The sequence below is a fragment of the Podarcis gaigeae genome (assembly GCF_964106915.1).
Source record: "Podarcis gaigeae genome assembly, chromosome: 1".
NCBI classification, from domain to species: domain Eukaryota; kingdom Metazoa; phylum Chordata; class Lepidosauria; order Squamata; family Lacertidae; genus Podarcis; species Podarcis gaigeae.
The window spans coordinates 110,870,049-110,893,148 of NC_139678.1; the positions used below are offsets into that span (position 1 = coordinate 110,870,049).

The 23,100-nt window shown below is 43.8% G+C and overlaps 1 protein-coding gene across 3 annotated transcripts in view; it reads left to right on the top strand.

Moving 5' to 3' along the window:
• The window catches only part of LOC310828092 (uncharacterized protein), a 44,592-nt gene that overhangs the window by 17,495 nt on the left and 3,997 nt on the right, over positions 1-23,100 (top strand). The window contains exons 14-35 of one of the 3 annotated variants that reach the window (XM_083705167.1): positions 362-430; positions 4,890-4,958; positions 5,491-5,559; positions 5,651-5,719; positions 6,397-6,465; positions 6,887-6,958; positions 7,719-7,787; positions 7,897-7,968; positions 9,340-9,408; positions 9,876-9,944; positions 10,061-10,129; positions 10,260-10,328; positions 10,756-10,824; positions 11,838-11,906; positions 12,942-13,010; positions 14,125-14,205; positions 16,343-16,378; positions 17,681-17,717; positions 18,675-19,232; positions 20,586-20,827; positions 21,767-21,845; positions 22,116-22,244. In XM_083705167.1, coding sequence (XP_083561293.1) covers positions 362-430; positions 4,890-4,958; positions 5,491-5,559; positions 5,651-5,719; positions 6,397-6,465; positions 6,887-6,958; positions 7,719-7,787; positions 7,897-7,968; positions 9,340-9,408; positions 9,876-9,944; positions 10,061-10,129; positions 10,260-10,328; positions 10,756-10,824; positions 11,838-11,906; positions 12,942-13,010; positions 14,125-14,205; positions 16,343-16,378; positions 17,681-17,717; positions 18,675-19,232; positions 20,586-20,827; positions 21,767-21,845; positions 22,116-22,244 — 2,203 coding nt within the window. Of the gene's footprint in view, positions 1-361; positions 431-4,889; positions 4,959-5,490; positions 5,560-5,650; positions 5,720-6,396; positions 6,466-6,886; positions 6,959-7,718; positions 7,788-7,896; positions 7,969-9,339; positions 9,409-9,875; positions 9,945-10,060; positions 10,130-10,259; positions 10,329-10,755; positions 10,825-11,837; positions 11,907-12,941; positions 13,011-14,124; positions 14,206-16,342; positions 16,379-17,680; positions 17,718-18,674; positions 19,233-20,585; positions 20,828-21,766; positions 21,846-22,112; positions 22,245-23,100 lie in introns of all 3 variants that reach the window. The other 2 variants (XM_083705166.1, XM_083705168.1) reach the window with 2 other exon arrangements.

The window sequence follows — 23,100 nt, forward strand, 5'->3', positions numbered from 1 at the left end:
TAAGCTTGAGTGAGCCCATAAAGAATCTATTATTAAAGTTGATCTTATACTTGACTGCATTTTCAGGCTATTACAGGGTAAACCTTGCAGGCTCACACGTTTAAGCCTTTTCTTTAATGGTGCTGGGAGCGGGGGGACTCCTAGCATAATCCAGTATAACTTGTTATACCTGGAGTTCATAGCTGTCTGCTGTTTGATGTATCATGAAAAAAGCTACTTTTGCTTTTCATAAATATAGCATTACTTTAGCAATTTAGGGCAGGTTGAAACTAGGCTCCAAACCACAAAGATGTATGAAGATCCTACTTTGATTGATTTGCTATTGATTTCCAGAATTTTGCTTTCAAAAACATTTTTACAGGGGCCTCAGGGACCACAAGGTATTCAGGGAGAAAGAGGATCTCCAGGAGAAGGGCTTCCAGGACCAAAGGTACAAAAGAGTTTTGCTTTAAAAATGCCATGGCATATAAATGACCTTTTAAAGTGTTTGTGCAAGCCCATTTCCAAACTTGGAATTATCAAAATGTACATAGAAATGTGTTGCTTTTCATTGTAACCCAGTCCTCAGAAACTTCATGCTGTAGCTGGAGACCTGTTCAACATCAATAATAACTTTAGCACTTAAACCGTGGACACACTCCCATTTATTCTGCATTCAGTGCTCTCCCACCACAGTTTTGGGAAGCTGTGTGCGCATGACATTAGCCACAGTAAGAATCTAAGATTGTACAGTGACATAGGCCATAAAAAGAGCTGTCCCACTCCATTCAGTCAAGCTGCATCGGCTCTGGGCTTATATTTCTTTTCTTTTCTTTTTTCAACTGTTTTTATTTGTTTTCCTGGTATAGAAGATAAATTTTGAGAAAACAATTGTTACAACAATCTGGACTTATATTTCTTAACCAAGCGGAGGGAGGAAGCTGGATTAAAAGATAGAGTCAAGCTCCCCACTCCCCAGAACGACCTGGTACACGCTCCAAGAAGAGGGTAAGAGGTAAACAAAGCTGTTAAGCATTATGGCAAGGCTGGGCAGTTTTCAGACTTGAAGGATCTACTTTGTTTTTTACTACAACCTCAGGGTCCACCAGTCAGACCTGGGTGCAAAGTAGTGGTTTGGAGTGGAGGCTTTGAGGACATAGAGTTAAAGAACAAGGTGCCTCGGAACACATGTTCAACCCAGGAATTTGTTTTCAGAGCTGAGTCTGGGCTCACAATCCTGCCCCACCTAAATCTAGTCCTGGTTTCCCCTTCAAGCTTTCTTCATCTCCACAGCCTAATTTAGGCAGTGGGAAAAAGCTTTTTTTCCCCTGTTGCTATTGTTCAGACCAGTGTTTCCCAACCGGTGTTCCGCGGCACACTAGTGTGCCGCGAGACTTTGCCTGGTGTGCCGTGGGAGGGAGGCGGGCTCCATGTGCTTAGAGCAACAGGCTGCCGCCCCAAGCCTCGCGCGCCCGACGGGAGCTCCTGCCGGGTGCGCAAGGCTTGCAGACACTCGCCCGAAGCACGGGGCACCCTCCGGAGGGCTCCGCGTGCTTCGGGCAACAGGCTGCCGCCCCAAGCCTCGCGCGCCCAGCGGGAGCTCCTGCCGGGCGCGCAGGGTTGCAGACACTCGCCCGAAGCACAGGGAGCCCTCCGTAGGGCTCCCTGTGCTTCGGGCAACAGGCTGCCGCCCCAAGCCTTGCGCGCCTGGCAGGAGCTCCTGCCCGGCGCGCAAGGCTTGCAGACACTCGCCCGAAGCACGGGGAGCCCTCCGTAGGGCTCCCTGTGCTTCGGGCAACAGGCTGCCGCCCCAAGCCTTGCGCGCCTGGCAGGAGCTGCTGCCGGGCGCGCAAGACTTGCAGACACTCGCCCGAAGCACGGGCAGCCCTCCGTAGGGCTCCCTGTGCTTCGGGCAACAGGCTGCCGCCCCAAGCCTTGCGCGCCTGGCAGGAGCTGCTGCCGGGCGCGCAAGGCTTGCAGACACTCGCCCGAAGCACGGGGAGCCCTCCGTAGGGCTCCCTGTGCTTCGGGCAACAGGCTGCCGCCCCAAGCCTTGCGCGCCTGGCAGGAGCTCCTGCCGGGCGCGCAAGACTTGCAGACACTCGCCCGAAGCACGGGCAGCCCTCCGTAGGGCTCCCTGTGCTTCGGGCAACAGGCTGCCGCCCCAAGCCTTGCGCGCCTGGCAGGAGCTCCTGCCGGGCGCGCAGGGTTGCAGACACTCGCCCGAAGCACGGGGAGCCCTCCGTAGGGCTCCCTGTGCTTCGGGCAACAGGCTGCCGCCCCAAGCCTTGCCGCCTGGCAGGAGCTCCTGCCGGGCGCGCATGGTTGCAGACACTCGCCGGAAGCACGGGGAGCCCTCCGTAGGGCTCCCTGTGCTTCGGGCAACAGGCTGCCACCCCAAGCCTTGCCGCCTGGCAGGAGCTCCTGCCGGGCGCGCAGGGTTGCAGACACTCGCCGGAAGCACGGGGAGCCCTCCGTAGGGCTCCCTGTGCTTCGGGCAACAGGCTGCCACCCCAAGCGGCATATAGTCAATATAGGCACAGAGTTAATTTTTTAAACATTTTCTAATGGTGGTGTGCCTCGAGATTTTTTTCATGAAACAAGTGTGCCTTTGCCCAAAAAAGGTTGGGAAACACTGGTTCAGACCATAATTCCTATTGATCTAGATTCCCCAGTAGATTAGGATCTATCTACCTTTTGCCCACCTGTGGGAAGCTTCCTTTGCATGACTGCTGTGGTTCCACAGGAATGCTCACATCCCTAATGGTTTTACAGTGGTACCTCGGGTTACAGACGCTTCAGGTTACAGACTCCGCTAACCCAGAAATAGTACCTTGGGTTAAGAACTTTGCTTCAGGATGAGAACAGAAATCGCATGACTACGGCGCGGCAGCAGCGGGAGGCCCCATTAGCTAAAGTGGTACCTCAGGTTAAGAACAGTTTCAGGTTAAGAATGGACCTCTGGAACGAATTAAGTACTTAACCCAATGTACCACTGTATTATCATATCTTATAGCATCTTCGGTATGTTTTTATTTTTGTCAACTATTTATGGCCCATCCTTCACCCCAAAGTCACCAGACAGGGTACACTTGCACATTAAAACCACAAGTAAAGCATATAAAGGCAGAACCAACAATTACTATTTCAAATCAATATGATTAGGAATGCAGCCAGTAGCAGGAAAAAAGAAAAATTCAGCTCATCTCTCTCTTTATATATAAAGCTGAACATGCCTGTAGAAATCAAACCATTCCTGGGATGACATGAAGCAATTGCTTCCCTGCGAACACACAGCTACACTTCACAACAGCTTAGTGAAGTAAAGAATGCATTAACAAACTGAAACTACAAAGGAGATTTAAACAGGCAGAACAAATGTAATTAACCAATCTGGCATTTAGCCAGAACTCCACTGTTAATAGAACTTAGTTCTTCAGAAAAGCAAGGATGAAATGTCAACAGATATATGTAAGGCTTCTCATACATCTTTGTACATTCGAGTGTTTTCTTATCTAGGCAAATTATAATGTTACATTTCCCATTTTTAAACAAAAATCAAGCCTGTCAAAAGGAAGAACCAAACATTTGGCCTGTTTTCAAGATTGACGGGTACTATTTTAAAACAAGAAGTTTCAAAAAATATATAAGAAATATTAGAAGGAAAGATTGTTCCTTGTTGATACTAATCAACAGCCTGATCCGGCTGGGGTAATGTGGTTGAGAAAAAAGGGGGTTTCTCCACCCACGTCTCTGGCTACATCAAGAACACAATGTGCAAAGGAATAGGAAGATGGACTCCCCGGTGGTAGATCTCTGTATCCAGTGGCTTGTGTGGTAGATAAGGCATTGGGCTGAATCCTTAGTCTGTTTCCAGGGGTGGGGTGAGTTGGTGCATCACCCCTGTCCTTGAGCAGGTGCAATATCTCAGGGTACCCTGGTAAATGGATCTGAGTGGAAGTTTATGTCGTGAAGCCATATGGAGAGTGGACGGGCCTTAGAACTTCCAATGGTGGCCTGGGGTCGGGGCAGCTCAGTTGACCTGCATCTTGAAGTGGCATGACCCTGTCCAAAACTCCAGCCATCTTGTAGGAGGCTGATACAGAATACACACCCAGCACCTTAAGCCGAAGCCTATCTACATTTGTAATCTATAAAGTTGTGGCTAATTCTCAACTCCAAGATGTTGTTGTCCCAATTAGTTCCACCTGTTCACCGCCTCACCCTTCCGTCCCCAGGGATACATTGCAACACACAATGCTTAACAGAAAGTTGGTACTTTCAGTTTTAGCAGCACTAATCACCTGTCTGAGACCTTTTAACTGTTCTCTCCTATGGAGGTTGTCAAAGCGGGAGAAAATTCAGGCTCCTCCCCTCCCTAGGCAGGTGATAGTGCTGTTGGCCATCTGTCGTTTTAAATTACTGGAAACCACCCTGGTTTCACACAAAAATGATGAGTCTAAGCACCTTAAATAAATAACAATATTTTCCACTGTAAGAGAGCATAACATTGCCAAAAAGTGTGCAATAGGTGAATCATGATCTTTACGTAGATGAATCGTGTACATTAAGAAAGCCATGTTTGTTATATGGCAAGCGCTGAATTCTTCCCATCAATATGGAGAATTCAGGACCGGAACATAAACATTTGAAATGGAAAGAAGATAAATCATTTTATTCATCTCTTTGTAATGACTTTCAAATTCAACAGTGATCTCATCAGGTGGGCGGGGAACTCTCTTGAATGCACAAGAGAAAATCAACTTCAAGCACTGCCTTTTGCATTCTCAGTATTTTTGAATTATATCCTTACATTGCCAGCAATCAGTCCATTTGTACTAAACAGAACTTTAAGGATAAAGCACAGATCACATTTTCTAACCTCTATGCATTTTTGTCTTTCTATACAGGGAGATCGTGGCTTTGATGGTCCAAAGGGACCCCGAGGCCAACCAGGCATTGGCATAAAGGGTGAAAAGGTGAGCAGTAAATATGCCAGGGGATTTGCAAAGTCTAAATGACCTGTGACTGATACTAGTCACAAAGAGTGTAATGAAGCAAAATAAAGAATTTGCTTTTTCAATGGCGATTGAACAATACTGTAGTTTCTCAGATAGATTTATGCCCAATAAACTACCCAAAGCCCATTTTAACATCTCTTCATAGTAAAGTGTGAGATGAAATAAGAAGGGTTTCATTCTGTGGGAAAGTTAAGTTCTGGGGTACAAAAAGAAAAGAAGACTGTACACGTTCCTTACTGTGCCGGAGACAGCATCTATAAAAGGCTGGCATTTAATGCGTCCTAAGAAAATATAGCATACATTTATCAACGTCTCTGTACTGAGACTATGCCAATGGCTTCAAGGGAGCTGGTCCAAATTGTACCCAGTGAATATTTACATCACAATCCTATATGTGTCTATTATAACTAAGTTTCAATTGGGACTTACTCCTGGGTATCGGATTGCAGCCTAAGTAACTTGTATTAAGTAACAATGCTTTGTTTATAAGGGTGAATTTGGCCCACCTGGTTTGCCTGGGCCTATTGGATTACCTGGTGTTGGACTTCAAGGAGAGAAGGTGAGTTTGGGTGCTTGCAGGTATTTAAAAATTGCTTAAGCCTTGCTTAGAAACTCTTTCTCCAAGATTCATTTTCTGACATCTTCTCTAGGGAGTAGAAGGCCCCAAAGGACCACCAGGGCCAAGAGGGCCACCTGGACAGGGATTGCCTGGACCAAAGGTGAGCCAAGTCAGTGTTGGGTTTAATTCTGTGATTGGTCTGCATGACAGCAGACTCTGATTGGCTGGAGACTTTAGTCAGCTGGGAGCTGGCTGTGATGAGCAAGACAGTTGAAATTTGAGAAGTTGAAGGAAAAAGTAGCTCTGAAGGAGTCTCCCCCTGTGTTTTATTTATCCTTCTATCATGTATTATTGAGTGTTACCAGTTTCTTTTTGCACCAGGTTCCATATGCTTTATTTCAGTCACTCTGCTGACAACCAGAACTGCAGCTGCTTGATTTTTAAATAACTATGTGGGATTTTGGCAGAAATCCCCACCAAGCAAACTTCTCGCATGTGGGCAGTGTAATCAACAACAAATGTGGTTGGGAGTGGAGTTTGGGCATAACAAGAAACCACAGTAACTTGAAAACTGAAGTGAAAGCCTCTGATTTCCCTCTTCTCAGCCATGCTGGGCTCATGCACATAAAACTAAGCCATAGCTTAGTGTGATATGGAAACCCTGCCAAGGTGTTCAGGATTTTATTTTTATCATTTCAATTTTACCAAGTATATAGTGGTTTAAATGGTGCTGCTCTCTACTGATGTACTCCCATCGTCTCTCTCTGAAGACTGAATAAGCCGAGCAGATGTTCTTTATGTTGCTCAAGCATTTCAAATCATTTTGTTTTGTTTAAGGGTGATCAAGGTTTACCAGGAGAAACTGGAGCTCCGGGAGAAAGAGGTCTTGGAGAACCTGGAGCAAAGGTAAAGTAGCATTCTAAAAGCTGTATATTAAAACTGTATAAAGTTGCATTATAATAAGGTATTTAATTATTTTTGCATTGCATAAGTAGCCCTGTGTATTTAAATTCAAGGACTTAATTCTATTGTATATTTAGGAGAACTGAGTACCAGGGAGAACAGAAACAGGAGAGAGAGAGGGAAAGGGTTTCAACAGCTACTGGTTCACGATGGCTATATATTGCCTCAAATATCAGAGGCAACGTAGATCATTTGCTGGGAACTGCAAGTGAGGAGAATGCTGCTGTGCTTGTGTCTTACTTGAGAGCTTCCAAGAGGCATCTGTTGGCCACTGAGAAAGCAAAATACTGGACTAGATGGGCTTAGGTCTGATCCAGTTGGGCTCTATTTGTGTCCTTAACTTTCCATTTCTCATTGACATTAGGGGGAACCAGGTTCTTCAGGACTAGCAGGTCTACCTGGCCTGCCAGGAGAAGATGGAGCACCAGGTCAAAAGGTTTGCTTATTTTATTGGAGCATGTCTGTTTCTAAAATTAAAAGAATTGCTGTAAATGCCATTTGGCAAATCTAGGCTGGTTTCATCTATAGCCAAGGGATTAGTTCTGTGTGATGTGATGCGTTGGACACACTCACATGATAACACCTAGAGAAAGAGATGGAAGGATCTGCCAATTTCAGTTCTCTCGGTTCCTCATTTTCCCCCAATTTTAAATTCCCTTGTCCAGATTCCTGCAGCAATTTGAAATTATTATTTTCAAAAGTCCTCAGCATTTAATGTGAATCTCTCCTAATAGACACATTTTTATGCAGTTTTGCAAAACACTCAAATTTTTGCAAGCAATTTTCTTCATATAAATAATTTTGGTATGCTAGTCTCACTAACATATACATTCTCCTAATAATATGCAGAGTTGCTGCTGTTGTCCTGCTTTTGTTGCGCTGTGGTGCAAAAGTGCCCCTCCTGACAGCAAAAATGCGGTAACACTGGGGAAGCATCGAAGAACAACAGATAAAATGGAATGATATGTGAATGGCCCAGTATAAATTCACTGCTAATTCTCTATTATTGCATGAATGACACATAGCAGAATACACCTGCAAAAAACACACCAGTCTGGAGGGGCCTTTAATGAGTCCTCGGTGAAGGGGAGAATTCCAAACAGGGACTTCTTGATTCCCAGAGCAATATTTTAGCTGCTGAATTGCACCAATATATACAATGATATGCTACCACATTATTATTTTTTCTTTTGTAGGGAGAACCAGGATTACCTGGCCCCCGTGGTCCAGAAGGTGCTCCTGGAATTGGAATACAGGGTGAAAAGGCAAGAAGTTATTTATAATTGGTCATGGAATTGTGTGTGCTTTTTATTACCTTCTCTGAGAAAGTTAAAGTAGCTTTTGTATAAAGTAGCTTTTTCAACTTTTTCCTAGGGTGATCAAGGTCAAAGAGGTATACGTGGATTATCAGGACCAACTGGAGTGCCAGGACCTGCAGGGGCTAAAGTATTATTATTATTATTATTATTATTATTATTATTATTATTATTTTATTACCACGTCTGGTGTCAGAGGTTGGTGTGGTGGAGCAGTTGTCAAGGGAGGAAAGGCAACAGCCCCTCCACCAGTCCTTTTTATTATGCATTTGTGATTATTTGTGCTCATGAAATTACCTGGATGGCAATACACGATGCCACTTTCAGTACTGTTTGCTACTGCAAATGTTTTGTGGTGCTTCCTTTTTTATCAGTACTTGTCCCATAGTTTTCTTTATATAAAAATACTTTTTATTGGGGGTTTTGTGTTACAAAGCAAACAGGTAAACGGGGGATGGTACATCTATTGTCTCCACTTTCAATTCATGGTCTTTCTCACAGTTCATTTACATTTGGTGAGAGACATTTTTTTTTCATAGACATCTTGCAGTTAGGGGAGAGGGGAGAAAGATGGGGATATTGGTCTTTCGCTCTTTTGCCTGTTCTTAGTGTAGCGGGTGGGGGGGTGTCAGCATCACATGGGTAGGTTCTTTGTTTATGTATTTATTTATTTTTATTGAGATTGTGAGAGGTTGGGGGTTCCCGAGCTTGGTTGGTTCTGTTTAGTTGATTGCGGTGTGGCTGATTTGTGTGAGGGAGGCGGGCTAGGTTGTTGGCTCAGGTGAGCCATATTGATTTTTATGCTGTTGGAGGGGATGGGTCATTGTTCTGTTGTGCTGTGTATGTAATAAAGGGGAACCACAGGGGTGAAGGCAAAAATGCAAAAATGCCCCACAAGACAGCAACAGTGGTGTGACTTGGGGAAGCGTTGGTGAACAGCGGATTAAGTGGATGTGTGGTGTGTGAATGGTTCAGAATAAATCTGCCATAAATGCAGGATTATTGTGCCAATAAGCGAGGTTTCAGAATAGACTCACAAAAACAACCCACCTATCTAGAAAGGCCCACAGTGAAAACACAGCCCTCACCAAGGGCTCATCCTGAATTCATTTTATGTGGCATTTCAAGGCATAGGTCTGCTCTTTCAAGCTCTGTGCTTGACTGATTCCCCCTACCCCCCGCCCTGGCGCTTCCCCTGGGAAAACTTGTTCTTTACCGCTGAATTGAACTAATGGCAATCTGTGGAAAACCTGATTTGTTGTTTGTTCTGATTGGCGTTAAAGAGTGGGTTTTCCTGGGGAAAGTAACAGGAGGGAGGTGAGAGCTCTTGGATACAGAGCTTTAAAGCTCAGACCTGCGTCAAGAATGTGCAGGGCAAAACAAGTAAGGGTGGATGAGCCCTTAGGAGTGAGGCTTTGAAAAAAGCTTCACATCTCAATGATCCTTTATTAATTTTGTTTTGTTCCTTTACAAAGTCATTGTTGTTGTTTTATAATGGTAGGGTGAACCCGGTACACCCGGGCGTCTTGGAATGCCAGGTCTCCCTGGACGAGCCATTATGGGACCAAAGGTAACAGCCTCATTTCTGTTGCTTCATAATGTTCAGTCTGGACATAGTAATGAGCCTAGTGACGGTTGCAATTACAACAGCCCTTGAATCCGAGATATTACTGAGCGCCAAGTATGGCAAGATTTCTACCTGAAAAGCACTGTCAGGTCAAAACCATTGCAAAATCTGAATGTGGATCATCATGCATAAACATGCACATGTCTGTGTATGCACTGAAAAAAAGCCAGTCAGAGCTGGCCAAAAGAAAGACCATATTCACATCATAGAATTAATGTGTGTTCACGAGCATCACCTGTGCATGAGTTGTAATCTACCTGTATTTCATATGGGAATTTTGTGACATTTGTAGCAGCCCTTAAATAAAGGCAGATTCGTTTTTTAAAAGGATAGTACATAATATTCAAAATTCACTTCTCTAGTTGCATATGTATATTTTTGGTTATATATGTGGGTTTTTTTAATTGAAGGGTGATCTTGGATTACCAGGACCTCCTGGCCCAGTTGGAGAACAGGGAATAGGGATTCCAGGGGCTAAGGTAATAACCAAATTGGTATACTCATTTAAATTAAACAAATTGAAAAATAGAAAATAAACATCTAGCAACTAATAACTGCTGAAAAATGTGAATATGTTCTTCTTTTTTGCAAATAGGGCGATCGTGGACATCCAGGACCACCGGGACCATTTGGACCAAAGGGAGATGGGTACCCTGGCCCACCTGTAAGCAAATGCAATTTTGACAAACTACTTGTCGACATTTTTCAATAATGTGTGCCGCTATATTGGGGAATATGGGACATTTGTCATTGCAAAGCAGTTAATAGTTAACCAATTTACTTTCTGATTTCAGGGTCTTCCGGGTCTTCCAGGAGCTCCAGGAGATCAAGGCCCTGAAGGGATTGGGTTACCTGGACCAAAGGTAAAATCTGGTAATTTAAAGTAAAATTATAAAATTATTGTTTCCCGATTAGGCTGTAAGGCTTCTTAACAGGAGTTTGGTTTATTCTATTAAAAATGATTGTAGTGTTTTTATCTAATACTGTTGGAAAATGTATATTACAGTTCTTAGCTAAATATTACTACCTATCTATCATCTATCATCTATCTATCTATCTATCTATCTATCTATCATCTATCTATCTATCATTTATCTATCTATCATCTATCATCTATCTATCTACCTTTCCCTCCGTGGTGTCTCTTAAACCTTGAATTTTTTATTCTGCTTAATTTGTTCTCCTTAATGATTCTTTCCCACATTGATTGCTTAGCACGATAGAAGTAATAATAAGGATGAAAAAGTAAAACTGGGCTTGGGAAAATTTATAATATATATATATTTTTAGGGTGATCCCGGTATTAGAGGACCAGCTGGTCTCCCAGGCCCAGCAGGAGAAGGCCTACCAGGGCCTAAAGTAAGTTAGAATTACTTCTCAAATTGAAACGTATCTTTTCAGGAATAATTATTACTGTCTCCTTTCCCTATCTCTCTGCAGCTGTGATAATCTTTGCATTAATTTAGGAATAAATAATAATAAATAACAGCATTGACAGAGACAAAAAGTTAATCCAAAGTCCTAATTAAATTAATTTGCTGATTTAAATCATCATCATCATCATCACAGGTCAAAGTCAATAGTTCACAAACCACATCATCCATTGACCATTTAGAATAACTTGGGATATGTGATGTATGGATTGTCGTTTAAGACAACGATAAAACATATTTATTTGGAAATAAGTACCACTAAAATCAAGTGACATCACTTTGCAGAGACATCATCTTGCCAACAAAGGTCCGTATAGTTAAAGCTATGGTTTTCCCAGTAGTGATGTATGGAAGTGAGAGCTAGACCATAAAGAAGGCTGATCGCCGAAGAATTGATGCTTTTGAATTATGGTGTTGGAGGAGACTCTTGAGAGTCCCATGGACTGCAGGAAGATCAAACCTATCCATTCTGAAGGAAATCAGCCCTGAGTGCTCACTGGAAGGACAGATCCTGAAGCTGAGGCTCCAGTACTTTGGCCACCTCATGAGAAGAGAAGACTCCCTGAAAAAGACCCTGATGTTGGGAAAGATGGAGGACACAAGGGGAAGGGGACGACAGAGGACGAGATGGTTGAACAGTGTTCTTGAAGCTACCAGCATGAGTTTGACCAAACTGCGGGAGGCAGTGGAAGACAGGAATGTCCATGGGGTCATGAAGAGTCGGACACGACTAAACGACTAAACAACAACAAAATCAAGTGATGCTTCTTAGCAGATATGTGGTTAGGATTGAGCTGTAACATACATTGGCTGCCAGCCATGGACTCTCAAGAACCCACTTGTATCTCATAAACATATTAAGTAGAAGTGACATGAAATGTGGCAATGATTATCACATTTTGCAGGCATATAAGGATGCTATGCTGCTTCTCTATTCAGGGCAATGTTGGACGACAAGGACCACCTGGAGCCTTGGGACCTCCAGGTGAAGGTATCCAAGGACCAAAGGTATTAACATTTCTTGCATTCAGTTTTACATGCAATTTGGGTTGGGCTCAGTTTTTGGCAATTTAGAGATGTTAAAAACTTTGTTATGGGTTGATATAGATTGGAAAGACAAACCAGACCAAAAGCATTTGCCAAGAAGGTTGTCATTAATCAAGTCTGAAAATCAGAGGTTTGAAGACAATCAGATACCATCATACTGTAGTTCCAACCACAAATGATGGTGGCATCATTCCCATGACCCACTGGGCAGCCTTTGGTTTTCAGGGGGAGTATGATTGCAAAGCTGAAACTAAAAGGAATTTGTGGAAGGGGACCACCAGGAGTGGAGCTTGTGGCTTAATTTGACCCAGTTTGGCGCAGCTCAGATACAGAAAAGGTTTGACAGATTGATATCTCTTTCTCTGTTCTGTGGGACTGGGGTCCATGGTGGTGGAGCGATTTGTCTGGTTAATTCTGATAATGAATGAGAAGACTCTATCATGCCAAATACCAGTAGTTATGCAGACCCCTGAGCGGTCAGCATCCAGAATCTTACACAGACAAGTGACATTCAGCTTCCTGAGATTTAGGGGTGAGGAACCTGTAATTTAATGGTGAGGAACCCGTGGACCTTCATCATCTCTGATCTTTGGTCATGGAAGATGGAGCAGATGGGTCCTGGGTATCCAACAACATATTGAAGGCCACAAGGTGCTGTAGCACTTTGCCACTACCTACTCCATTGGTTTTTGGCTGGTGGGTTGCTGCTGACTACTGAGTCATGATCCAAAGTGGGTCACAACATCTGCTCAAAAACATACATAGTGATGAAAATATTAATATGTGGCACCAAGGAGAACATATGCAGAATTCAGTTTGCGTGAAGTGCTACATTTGCTGGAATGTCTTTCAGTGTAAGCTTATTTATGAACAGACAGCTCAAATAAAAAACCTTTCCCTTATTTATTTATTTTTTACTTTTAATCAAATTTGTGTAACCAATGAAGGTTGATTTAGGGTAGACAATAAATGTCAATGATTCTGCCTTGCCTTCAGGGTGAGCAAGGAATTCAAGGAATGCCAGGACCCCGTGGGGCTCCTGGAGAAGGGCTTCTTGGACCCAAGGTATGGTATCAAAATCTAAAAACAGGTTTCTACCTGTTACCCAGTTTAGCTGTTTGAAGCTACTCGTAATCTATTTAAAACAAAAAAAGTAGTGGAATTAATGTTATGGGCATTTTGAAATATATAGTATGGGAAGATTAGACAATTTTAAATTAAGGGGATTAAATATACTCATTAATGGCTATGGGTCGAGATGATTATTTACTACCTCTAAGGTAAAAGGGTAAAGGACCCCTGGATGGTTAAGTCCAGTCAAAGGCAACTATGGGGTTGCGGCGCCCATCTTGCTTCAGGCTGAGGGAGCTGGCGTTTGTCCACAGACAGCTTTCTAAGTCATATGGCCAGCATGAATAAACCGCTTCTGGCGCAACGAAACACAATGATGGAAGCCAGAGTGCATGGAAACACTGTTTACCTTCCTGCTGCAGCAGTATCTAATTATCTACTTGAACTGGTGTGCTTTCGAACTGCTAGGTTGGCAGAAGCAGGGACAGAGCAACGGGAGCTCACCCCAACCTTCCGATCAACAAGCCCAAGAGGCTCAGTGGTTTATACCACAGCGCCGCCCGCTCTAATATCAGGGGCAGTATGTCTCTGAACCCCTGTTGCTGGTGATCACAAGCAAAAGAGATCTATGCTCCCTACCATCTGCTGCCTTTTAGCCTGCTTGATGGGTTCCACCTATTGATTCACTCAAAAGGAGTTTCTTCATACCTTGACCACTTAGAATGGTTGTGATTATTCCAGAAAATCACATCAGTTACACGGCCACTGACTACAATATCATGCTCTAAGTGCCAGAGTTCTCTCCCTTCTACACCCCAGTCTGCTGAGGGTGGAGTGGGGACTTGGTTCGGTGGATCGGCCAGTTTGGGGGCTTTAATTATGTCTTGATGTGCTAAGTGGTCAAGAAATTAGGATGGATCAGGCCTGTCAAGTCATGCATTATTTTTTTAAATGTATGCATTTGGAATTCATATGGTAGAGTCCATTTCTGCTGCAAAATGTAGGGAACTTCCACATAATACTATCTAGTCTTTCCCATCAGTGCATGTTGTTTCAAACAGAGGTGGTTAATGTGATGCCTTACAAATGTTGTGTAATTAATTCCAAGGGTGATCGTGGAGCTGCTGGAGAAAGAGGAAGAAAAGGAGAGAAGGGAAACATGGGTGACCCTGGTTCAGCTGGAGAACCTGTATGTAATAATATGCATAAGAAATCATTAATACTTTTTCACTTAAAAAATCATCTAACTACAAATGACACACATTTGAACCCCATGGGAGTGGGAGGAGTGGCATGAAGGGGAACAATTTAGAGCAGGGAAAGCATTAAATACTCCAGTGTTTCCCAACCGGTGTTCCGCGGCACACTAGTGTGCCGCGAGACGTTGCCTGGTGTGCCGTGGGAGGGAGGCGGGCGAGTCGGGCGGCGAGAGGCGGGGCGGCGGCGACACGCGGGGCGGCAAGCGAGCTCCCTCCCACATCCCATCGCCGCTCGCTTAGGCCGGCCGCCCTGTGCTCCGCGCTGGTGTCGGCAAGCCTTGCGCGCCCTTTGGAGGACGCCCCGTGCTCGGTGCTGGTGTTGGCCAGCCTTGCACACCCTGGGGATCTCCCCCCAAGAGCGCAAGGCTTGCGGGCGGCAGCTGGCAGCGCGGAGCACGGGGCGCCCTTCGGAGGACGCCCCGTGCTCCGCGCTCGTGTTGGCAAGCCTTACGCACCCCGGGGATCTCCCCCCCCCCCGAGAGCGCAAGGCTTGCGGGCGGCAGCCGGCAGCACGGAGCACGGGGCGCCCTTCGGAGGCCGCCCCGTGCTCCGCGCTGGTGTTGGCCAGCCTTGCGCACCCGGGGGATCTCCCCCCAGGAGCGCAAGGCTTGCGGGCGGCAGCTGGCAGCGCGGAGGACGGGGCGCCCTTCGGAGGACGCCCCGTGCTCCGCGCTGGTGTTGGCCAGCCTTGCGCACCCGGGGGATCTCCCCCCGGGAGCGCAAGGCTTGCGGGCGGCAGCTGGCAGCGCGGAGCACGGGGCGCCCTTCGGAGGACGCCCCGTGCTCCGCGCTCGTGTTGGCAAGCCTTGCGCACCCGGGGGGCGCGTGGGGCGCCCTGAAACAGAGGGTTCCCCATGCTGCGGACTGTAGCCTGCCGCCCGACACGCGGGGCGCCCTGAAGCAGAGCGCCCCTCGCGCCAGGCAGACATGGGCCAGCCCCACAAGCTCGGGGGACAGTGGGGAGGCGCAGCACCGCCATCCCACTGTTCCCCGACCTGGGTTTTTTTTGGGGGGGGAAATAAAGGGGGGAAAAATTCCTTTATTTCCCCCCCCCCAAAAAAGTAGGTGCGTCCTATGGGACGGAGCGTCCTAAAAATACGGTACTTACTATTTCATAATAAAGTAATTATAAAATACTTTATTTGTGTTTATTTGATGCCTATTAAAGAGAGTTACTTTATATATAGTCAATATAGGCACAGAGTTAATTTTTTAAACATTTTCTAATGGTGGTGTGCCTCGAGATTTTTTTCATGAAACAAGTGTGCCTTTGCCCAAAAAAGGTTGGGAAACACTGAAATACTCCTTTCTCCCAGGAGACTTCTCGTCTCCAAATTCCTTTCCCCACACAATTATTTGTTGTTGATTGTTTTCTTTTTTAAAAAAAAACAACCAACCACAACCCTCCTTATGCTGTTTGTTAGTTATGAATTAAAATAATTTATATACTGTTCTTAATTTAAAAAATCTCAGAATGGTTCATAAACATGCTGTAACTTATTTAACACAGCAAAATAAAAACCATAAAACATTTTCAACCTTAAAACAGTAGCAAGGAAATCATCCCACAGATTGTTCTAAGAGACTTGTGACTGGGAGTGGCCGCTGGTACCATATAACACCAGTCCTAAAGGATCTTCACTGGCTCCTAGTACGTTTCCAAGTGCAATTCAAAGTGTTGGTGCTGACCTTTGAAGCCCTAAATGGCCTTGGCCAAGTATAACTGAAGGAGCGTCTCCACTCCCATCGTCCAGCCTGAGGTCCTCCTCCAAGGGTCTTCTGCGGGTTCCCTCACTGTGAGAAGCAAAGTTACAGGGAACCAGTCAGAGGGCCTTCTTGGTAGTGGCACCCTCCCTGGGGAATGCCCTCCCTTCAGATGTCAAGGAATTACACAACTTTCAGAAGATATCTGAAGGCAGCCCTGTATCGGGAGGATTTTAACGCTTTATGTTTTATGTTTTTAGGTATGATGTAAGCAGCCCAGAGTGGCTGGGAAAACCAAGCCAGATGGGTGGGGCATAAATAATAAAAATGTTATTGTTATTTAATGAATGCTTGTCTTTTTAGGGCAGAACCGGAGCAAAGGGCGAGCAAGGTCTAACAGTAAGCACTTAATATTTTGGAAAGAAAATTCATTTATGCAATATTATCTCAATCTCTGTATGTGTCACTGAGCAGCTGTGAAAGATTTTTTTTAATGCTTTATTTGAAGAAGGCATATATAGAGAAAGCTTACTGAATACCCAAGTATGTTGTTCAGAGTATTTCTTTATAATTTTCTGGCTATTGGGAAAAGGGGGATAAAGGAGGCCAAATGAAATAAAAATGACATTGTAGACATCACATATTTTTTAAAAAAATAAGTCAGAAACCATGGTAGCCATACAACACTAGAAGTCACAAAAATAAAGGAGTGTTTTTGCAGGAAGCCGACCAACTATTAAAAGTGTATTTTTCAAAGCAGTCCTGTAGAGGGAACTGACCTGGGTTGAAGGAGGTGCAGATCTCAGTTCCAGGTGTGCTGATGTTGTTGTTTCTGGAGCTCCATCCAGAGACTAGATGGATCTTCACTTTCAGATTTAAATATACTTCTTGCTTGGGCTGCTCTGTCTTCAACACCCACAGCTGGATGTCTGGTCCTCCTGCTGAAAGGCAGCACAGGTGGACTTCCACCTGCTCATCCACCTTGGCTCACCTTTGTGCTAAGTCAGTGGAGATGCTGTGCTTACTGAGATGGGGATGAGGTGAGGTAAAGTGATAGCAAACGCAGTGACAACCCCACAAATGCACACACACCTGAAGCTCCCTTGAACTCACCATCTCTGTCCTAGCAAGCAGCAACACTGCCACCAGGAGTGCTCCACTGCACTCCGCACACACAAACAGCACAGCAGTGTTGGTATGTGTGTAAGTGGGACACCAAAGACATCCTATCTTACATCCTTGGGCAACTCAGGCAAAATGATTTGATACATACAAAAGCCAATACAGAATTGGCTACAGTAGAATAATCTTTGGTGAAATGCAGGTGGTGGAAAAGTTGCCTTACTAAAATGTCTCCATTAGAAGAAATAAATTCCATATTTTAAGAAATGTCTTGCAGCATCCGATTGAGATTATAATATTCCCCTGCGCACACAAAAGGCAGCCTATGAACTTCCAGGGGTATTCGCATCTACTCTTAAAGCTTCTTAAGCCATGATGCATTGCAGCATTTAAGCATTGACTGAATGGTCCAGTACTTAAGTGCTTAAGCTTCATTGCATGAACAATATTGGCAACAACTCTGATGATGAAAAATGCCTGAAATCTGAGGTATGCCAGCAGAGGCCATGCTATAAATTGCTGGGAATAAAGCAGACGTCAGATAATGTATATGTGCACTCTTTGTCTTTTCTAACCTAGAGAGAAGATATAATTAAATTGATTAAAGAGATATGTGGTAAGTTTTCAACAAGCCTTCTCATTCCAATCCTATGCCTGTTTTGATCATTTCCTCCTCTCAGAAAATGATTATCGAAACATCTGCAACTCCAAGGGGAAATGAAAAGGTCGCCCACTCATTTGAGATGTCAATTTAATATTTAAAAATTCACATTTAAATAGTTTAGCACCCAGAAAGAGCCGTGAGAATTAGAACACTAACAGATGTTTGCCTTTGGCAGGCACTTTTAAATTTAGCCTACATTGCTAAGTCAAAAGGAGAAAGTGTTCTGTCAGTCCCCAAATATTAGCAGTCCTCGGTCTACAGCCCGATTGTGGCTAATCTTAGAAGAGTTTGGATTTGATATCCCGCTTTATCACTACCCTAAGGAGTCTCAAAGCGGCTAACATTCTCCTTTCCCTTCCTCCCCCACAACAAACACTCTGTGAGGTGAGTGGGGCTGAGAGACTTCAGAGAAGTGTGACTGGCCCAAGGTCACCCAGCAGCTGCATGTGGAGGAGCGGAGACGCGAACCCGGTTCTCCAGATTACGAGTCTACCTCTCTTAACCACTACACCACACTGGCTCTCCAGATTCTGACCTAATGGGGAGTGGCCAGATTCTGACCTATCGGGGAGTTTGTCACTGTGGGAAGGTTCTTGTGATTCCATCTATCACTGTGAGCACTGTGAATCTCACATTAGTAATAGATAATTTGAAAGTCTTGGTCATACTAAGGTCTCCATTAAAGCCATCAAGTAATTTAAATTGGTTCTGTTTCATCTGCAATCTTACTTCTAGCCTAAGAAGAGTGTAGCTGTTAAGTCGATTCATGGCATGCTGCAATTGTTTGCACTTTTTTAATTAAAAAATGCACTTATCCTCATATACATCACACATCGGGAATATAGTATATAATTAAAGCAAGCCATATGGTCTATCTGAATGGATTTGGTTTGTTTTTCTTTTTTGCAGGCTGCGGTATCAAATGCAAGGAGATACCTATGGAACTTGTGTTTGTGATTGACAGCTCTGAAAGTGTGGGCCCAGAGAATTTTGAAATAATCAAAGATTTTGTCACTGCTTTGGTAGACAGAGTAACTGTAGGGAGAAATGCCACCAGAATTGGCCTTGTCCTCTACAGCCTGGAGGTCCGGCTTGAATTTGGACTTAATAGGTACACAACTCAACAGGATGTGAAACAAGCAATCAGGAAGATGTTATATATGGGAGAAGGCACTTACACAGGCACAGCCATCCGCAAAGCAACGCAGGAAGGATTTTTTGGGGCTCGAACTGGAGTGAGGAAAGTTGCCATAGTCCTCACAGATGGCCAAGCGGATAAGAGAGAAGCCGTCAAGTTGGATATTGCTGTCCGAGAGGCTCATGCAGCTAACATCGAAATGTATGCCATTGGAATTGTGAATACTTCAGACCCAACACAAGTTGAATTCTTGCGGGAGCTGAATCTCATTGCATCAGACCCTGACAGAGAACATATGTACCTCATTGACGACTTTAATACTCTTCCAGGTAATCATGGCTCTTAAAAGAATTACTGGTCCCCACAGATCATCTTCAAGCTTTTGGGTGCCTCCAGTCAAAGATTACCCTCTACATCCCTCACTAAGGTCTTGGAACAACATAGTGGTTGTAGAGCATGCCATGTAGGAATGTTATGTTCATCCATAGATTTTATATCCCAAAGCTAGAGAGATAGTTAACTTTTCTTAGGCCAAGGGCTGCATTGCTCCACATTCAATGTTCTGGGGTCTGCATGTCAAAGTGGCCATAGCTGAAGTGTAAAAGCATGCATAGTTGAAGGGTAATATATGGATGTTGTTGTTTTTTTAAAAAAAACACTAAGAAGGAAACAGGACAGAAGAGACTTAAGAATGAATATAGACAACACTGACATGGACCAGAAATAGAATGGATCACCCAGTCCTTCTCTTGTCCCTTTGTGACCCAGGACACAAGCAAACAGGAATGAGAAGCTGAGGTTCTCAAAGGGAGAACTCTGCTAAGACCTCTGTTGTTCTCCACTCAGGGCAAGGGGGTAGGAATTAAAGCAAGACTTTCTTATGTATTTTCCTAAAATTACACAAATAAGAATTTCATGTTGTGGACCTATCTTAATAGTTTGCTGCACCAGTTAATAAATGCTTAGGGCAAAATATACCAACTTTTGTGCAAGCACAAAAACATAAAATATGATGTGCAAATTATTGCTTTGCAGAGGGGTGGGTGCCATGCTGTTTTTATTGTAATTACTTGTATGCAGTGGCGAAGCTGCATGCTCCGGCACTGGGGGCGGAGAGCAGGTGGGGGCATGGCTGGCACGTGCCCCGGGGGTGTGGCGCAGTGGGGGGTTGTGCGGCGCGTGTCGGGGGGTGGCCACGATGGTACCACCACCTCCTTGATGGTGCCAGGGGCGGTGTGTTCTCCCCGTCCCCCCTGTTCCTCCACCAATGTTTGTATGGTTTTTATGGGTGAGGGTGTTTTGTTTTTTCTATATTTTTAATGGTTCTTATTATTATCTGCAAACTGCCTTGAGTCCCATCAGAGGAAAAGGCTTATACTCAGAGCACACACATTGAAATTTATGGGCTTTATTAACTGAAGTCCCCAAATTTCAAGGGGTTTTCTGAGTAAAACTTAGCTGGACACAACCCATTTACTTTGACATAAATGGCTATGCTTTGGGGGTTGCCATATGTGAAGAAGGCTTAAGGAAGTCTTCCCAAGACTTAAGGAACAATTACTTTTTTATAAAAAAGTTTTAACATAGTGAAAATTGCATGAGTAATATTATTTCTTGAACATAATGTATTTTTTTCAACATTTGGGATTTTTAAATGGGTTTTTATTTTCTTTTGTTTCAAGCTTTGGAGTCCAAACTTGTTAACCAGTTTTGTGAAGATGAACATGGGGCCTTAATATATAATCGGATTGGAACTGGAGGAAGCATAAATGGACCATCTATCCACTCAGTATCTTCTCGTTCTTCACAATACATATTGCACACAAACAGTAATAATGGACAGTCAATTTTATCAAATGAATTTGAAACAACAGTGAAAGTGGATTCTATAAATCTTGGCCAGCCTTCTCAACCATTAATCCCGGTACTCATTGGCTACTGGATATTTTCTGGATTCTCTCTTTTTACTTGTAGTGATTATTATTACTTATTAAATTTGTATATCACCCTTCATCCGAATCCCAGGACAGTTCACAGCTGAAAAATACAAAATGATAAGGTTTTCTTTAAAAATTAGTTGCAAAGAACTGCCTTTGCAGCTCAATATTTTGAAACTGAATACTTATTTTCAATAAGTAGCTTAGTTAGTCATTAAGTTATTTCAATGAAGGATCTAATTCCAGTGCTTTTAATTTAAAGGTAATTTTATCTAAAGCCTGCAATCACCTGGTTGATGCTTCATGTTTCCGTAAATCAGGCAAACACTATTTGAAAGCTCTGGAACCTACATTTTAGTCTTGAACTTGAAGCATATATGACTTTCATGTACAAAGAACCAACACAAGTGGTTCTTTGTGGACAGAAGTAAAAGGAAGCAGGTCTCTATTAGGCTTCTCTGTATCACAGAACAAATATTTGTTTGTCTATCTATCTGTCTATCTATCTAAGCTGCTGTTCCCTATAAAGTGACATGGTGGGTTACAGCAATGTAAAAATACAATATTAAAACAATTTACGATCAGAAGAATAGATGGAGTTCTAAAAATATATGTATCAGATATCAAAAGACGAGAGGTGCATCTTCAGCGTATGACAAAACTGAACAATGCAAGAGACAGATGCAGCTTTGTGGGGAGGGAATTCTTCAGCTTAGGGCACAGAGAATGTCCTCTCTGGGGCCACCACTCCCTGAATTTTGAGGGCGGTGGAACTACCAAGAGGTTTCTCAGCCAAGAGGGTCTGTAGGGAAGGAGTTGGCCTTTCACATATTTGGGGCCTAAGTTATTGAGGGCAGTAAATGTTAAGTTCACTGGTGGTAAGTCCCCACTAAATTTTAAAATTAACAAAACTGAATTTGTTTCAGACCAAAGAATTGCACAGGTCATCTCATGAGAACTACAATGTGGAACCTGATGATCTCTCATCTTTGTCTCCTGTTAAAGGTAATTCTTTCTGCAATCTAGTTCTTAACAGGATATGTCTCATAGGCAAAACAAAAAGAAAGAAACAAACCTCACCACCCTTTCCTTAAATTCCTAGAGGGGTAGCCATGTTAGTCTGCTGCAGCAAAAATAACAAATAATATTGTGACGCTGCAGGTATTATTATGGCATAAACCTTCAGGGATTAAAATGTACTTCATCAGCTATATGTCATCCCATCTCTTGAATGGTTTTTTCTCTCTGTGTGTATAACATTATATTCTGCAGCAGTTACTTCAGCACTGCCATCATTGCCATCATCACCATCGTCATCACCGCCGTTGGCATCGCTAACAGCTGAGAAAACGCTCCCACCTTCTCATTCATCATCTTCCTCCATGCCACCTACACCCAAACCAGGTCGTTACATGTATCAAAGTTTTAACACTCTTCCATTTCCCCCTATATATAATAAAAATGCAATGATGTCGTTGTGCAACCCTAATTGGAGGATTTGCAGTGCCTCCTCGCGATCCAGGATTTGCATGAAGCAGTAGCGGGTGTGGAAAATGAAGGCAGACGTTTGAGTAAAGCAAGGGGAGAGGGAACTGCAAGAAAAATTGGGTTATTAAACAATAGCTGAAGTTGGAGCAAAGTATAAAGAAGGTACAAGCGTCTCCCCGCTTACGCACATTCGACTTATGCGCAACTGCGCATATGCATGACGCCTGAAAGTAAATAAACCCGTTTATACTGCAAAAGGGCGTGAAAGGGGCAAAAAGAGCGGGAAAGCAGCAAAAATTGTGTGAAAAAGGGGGAAATGGCCATCCCATGAACCTTTGTAACTGCAATCCCATGAGTCTTTGCCCAGATCTTTGAAGCCTATGAAGAGTTGGGGTTTGGAGGGAGGCTTGGAGGGAGCAATTGTGGTGGAGTTCAGCGGATTTTTGTGGGTTTCCAGAGGTTTAGAGGGTGATTACAGGATTTTTATATGTGATTTAATGTATACACGTGGTACCCAGGAACGCCACCTTCACAGAAGTGGTGGAGACGCCTGTCCTGTGGAATATTTGAGGGCTCCACATCTTTTATCTGTCTCACATGAGGTAGCTGAGAAAATGAGCAGGAACAGGTTTGAATATGGGAAGGGAGTAACACAGAAAAGGGGTGGGTGTGTGTGTTTAAATAAGGGTAGATAAAAATTGAGAGGAAAAGTTTTAAACAATAGTAGAGATGTGAGTAAAGCAAGATTGGAGAAATACTGAAGAGAAGAAGA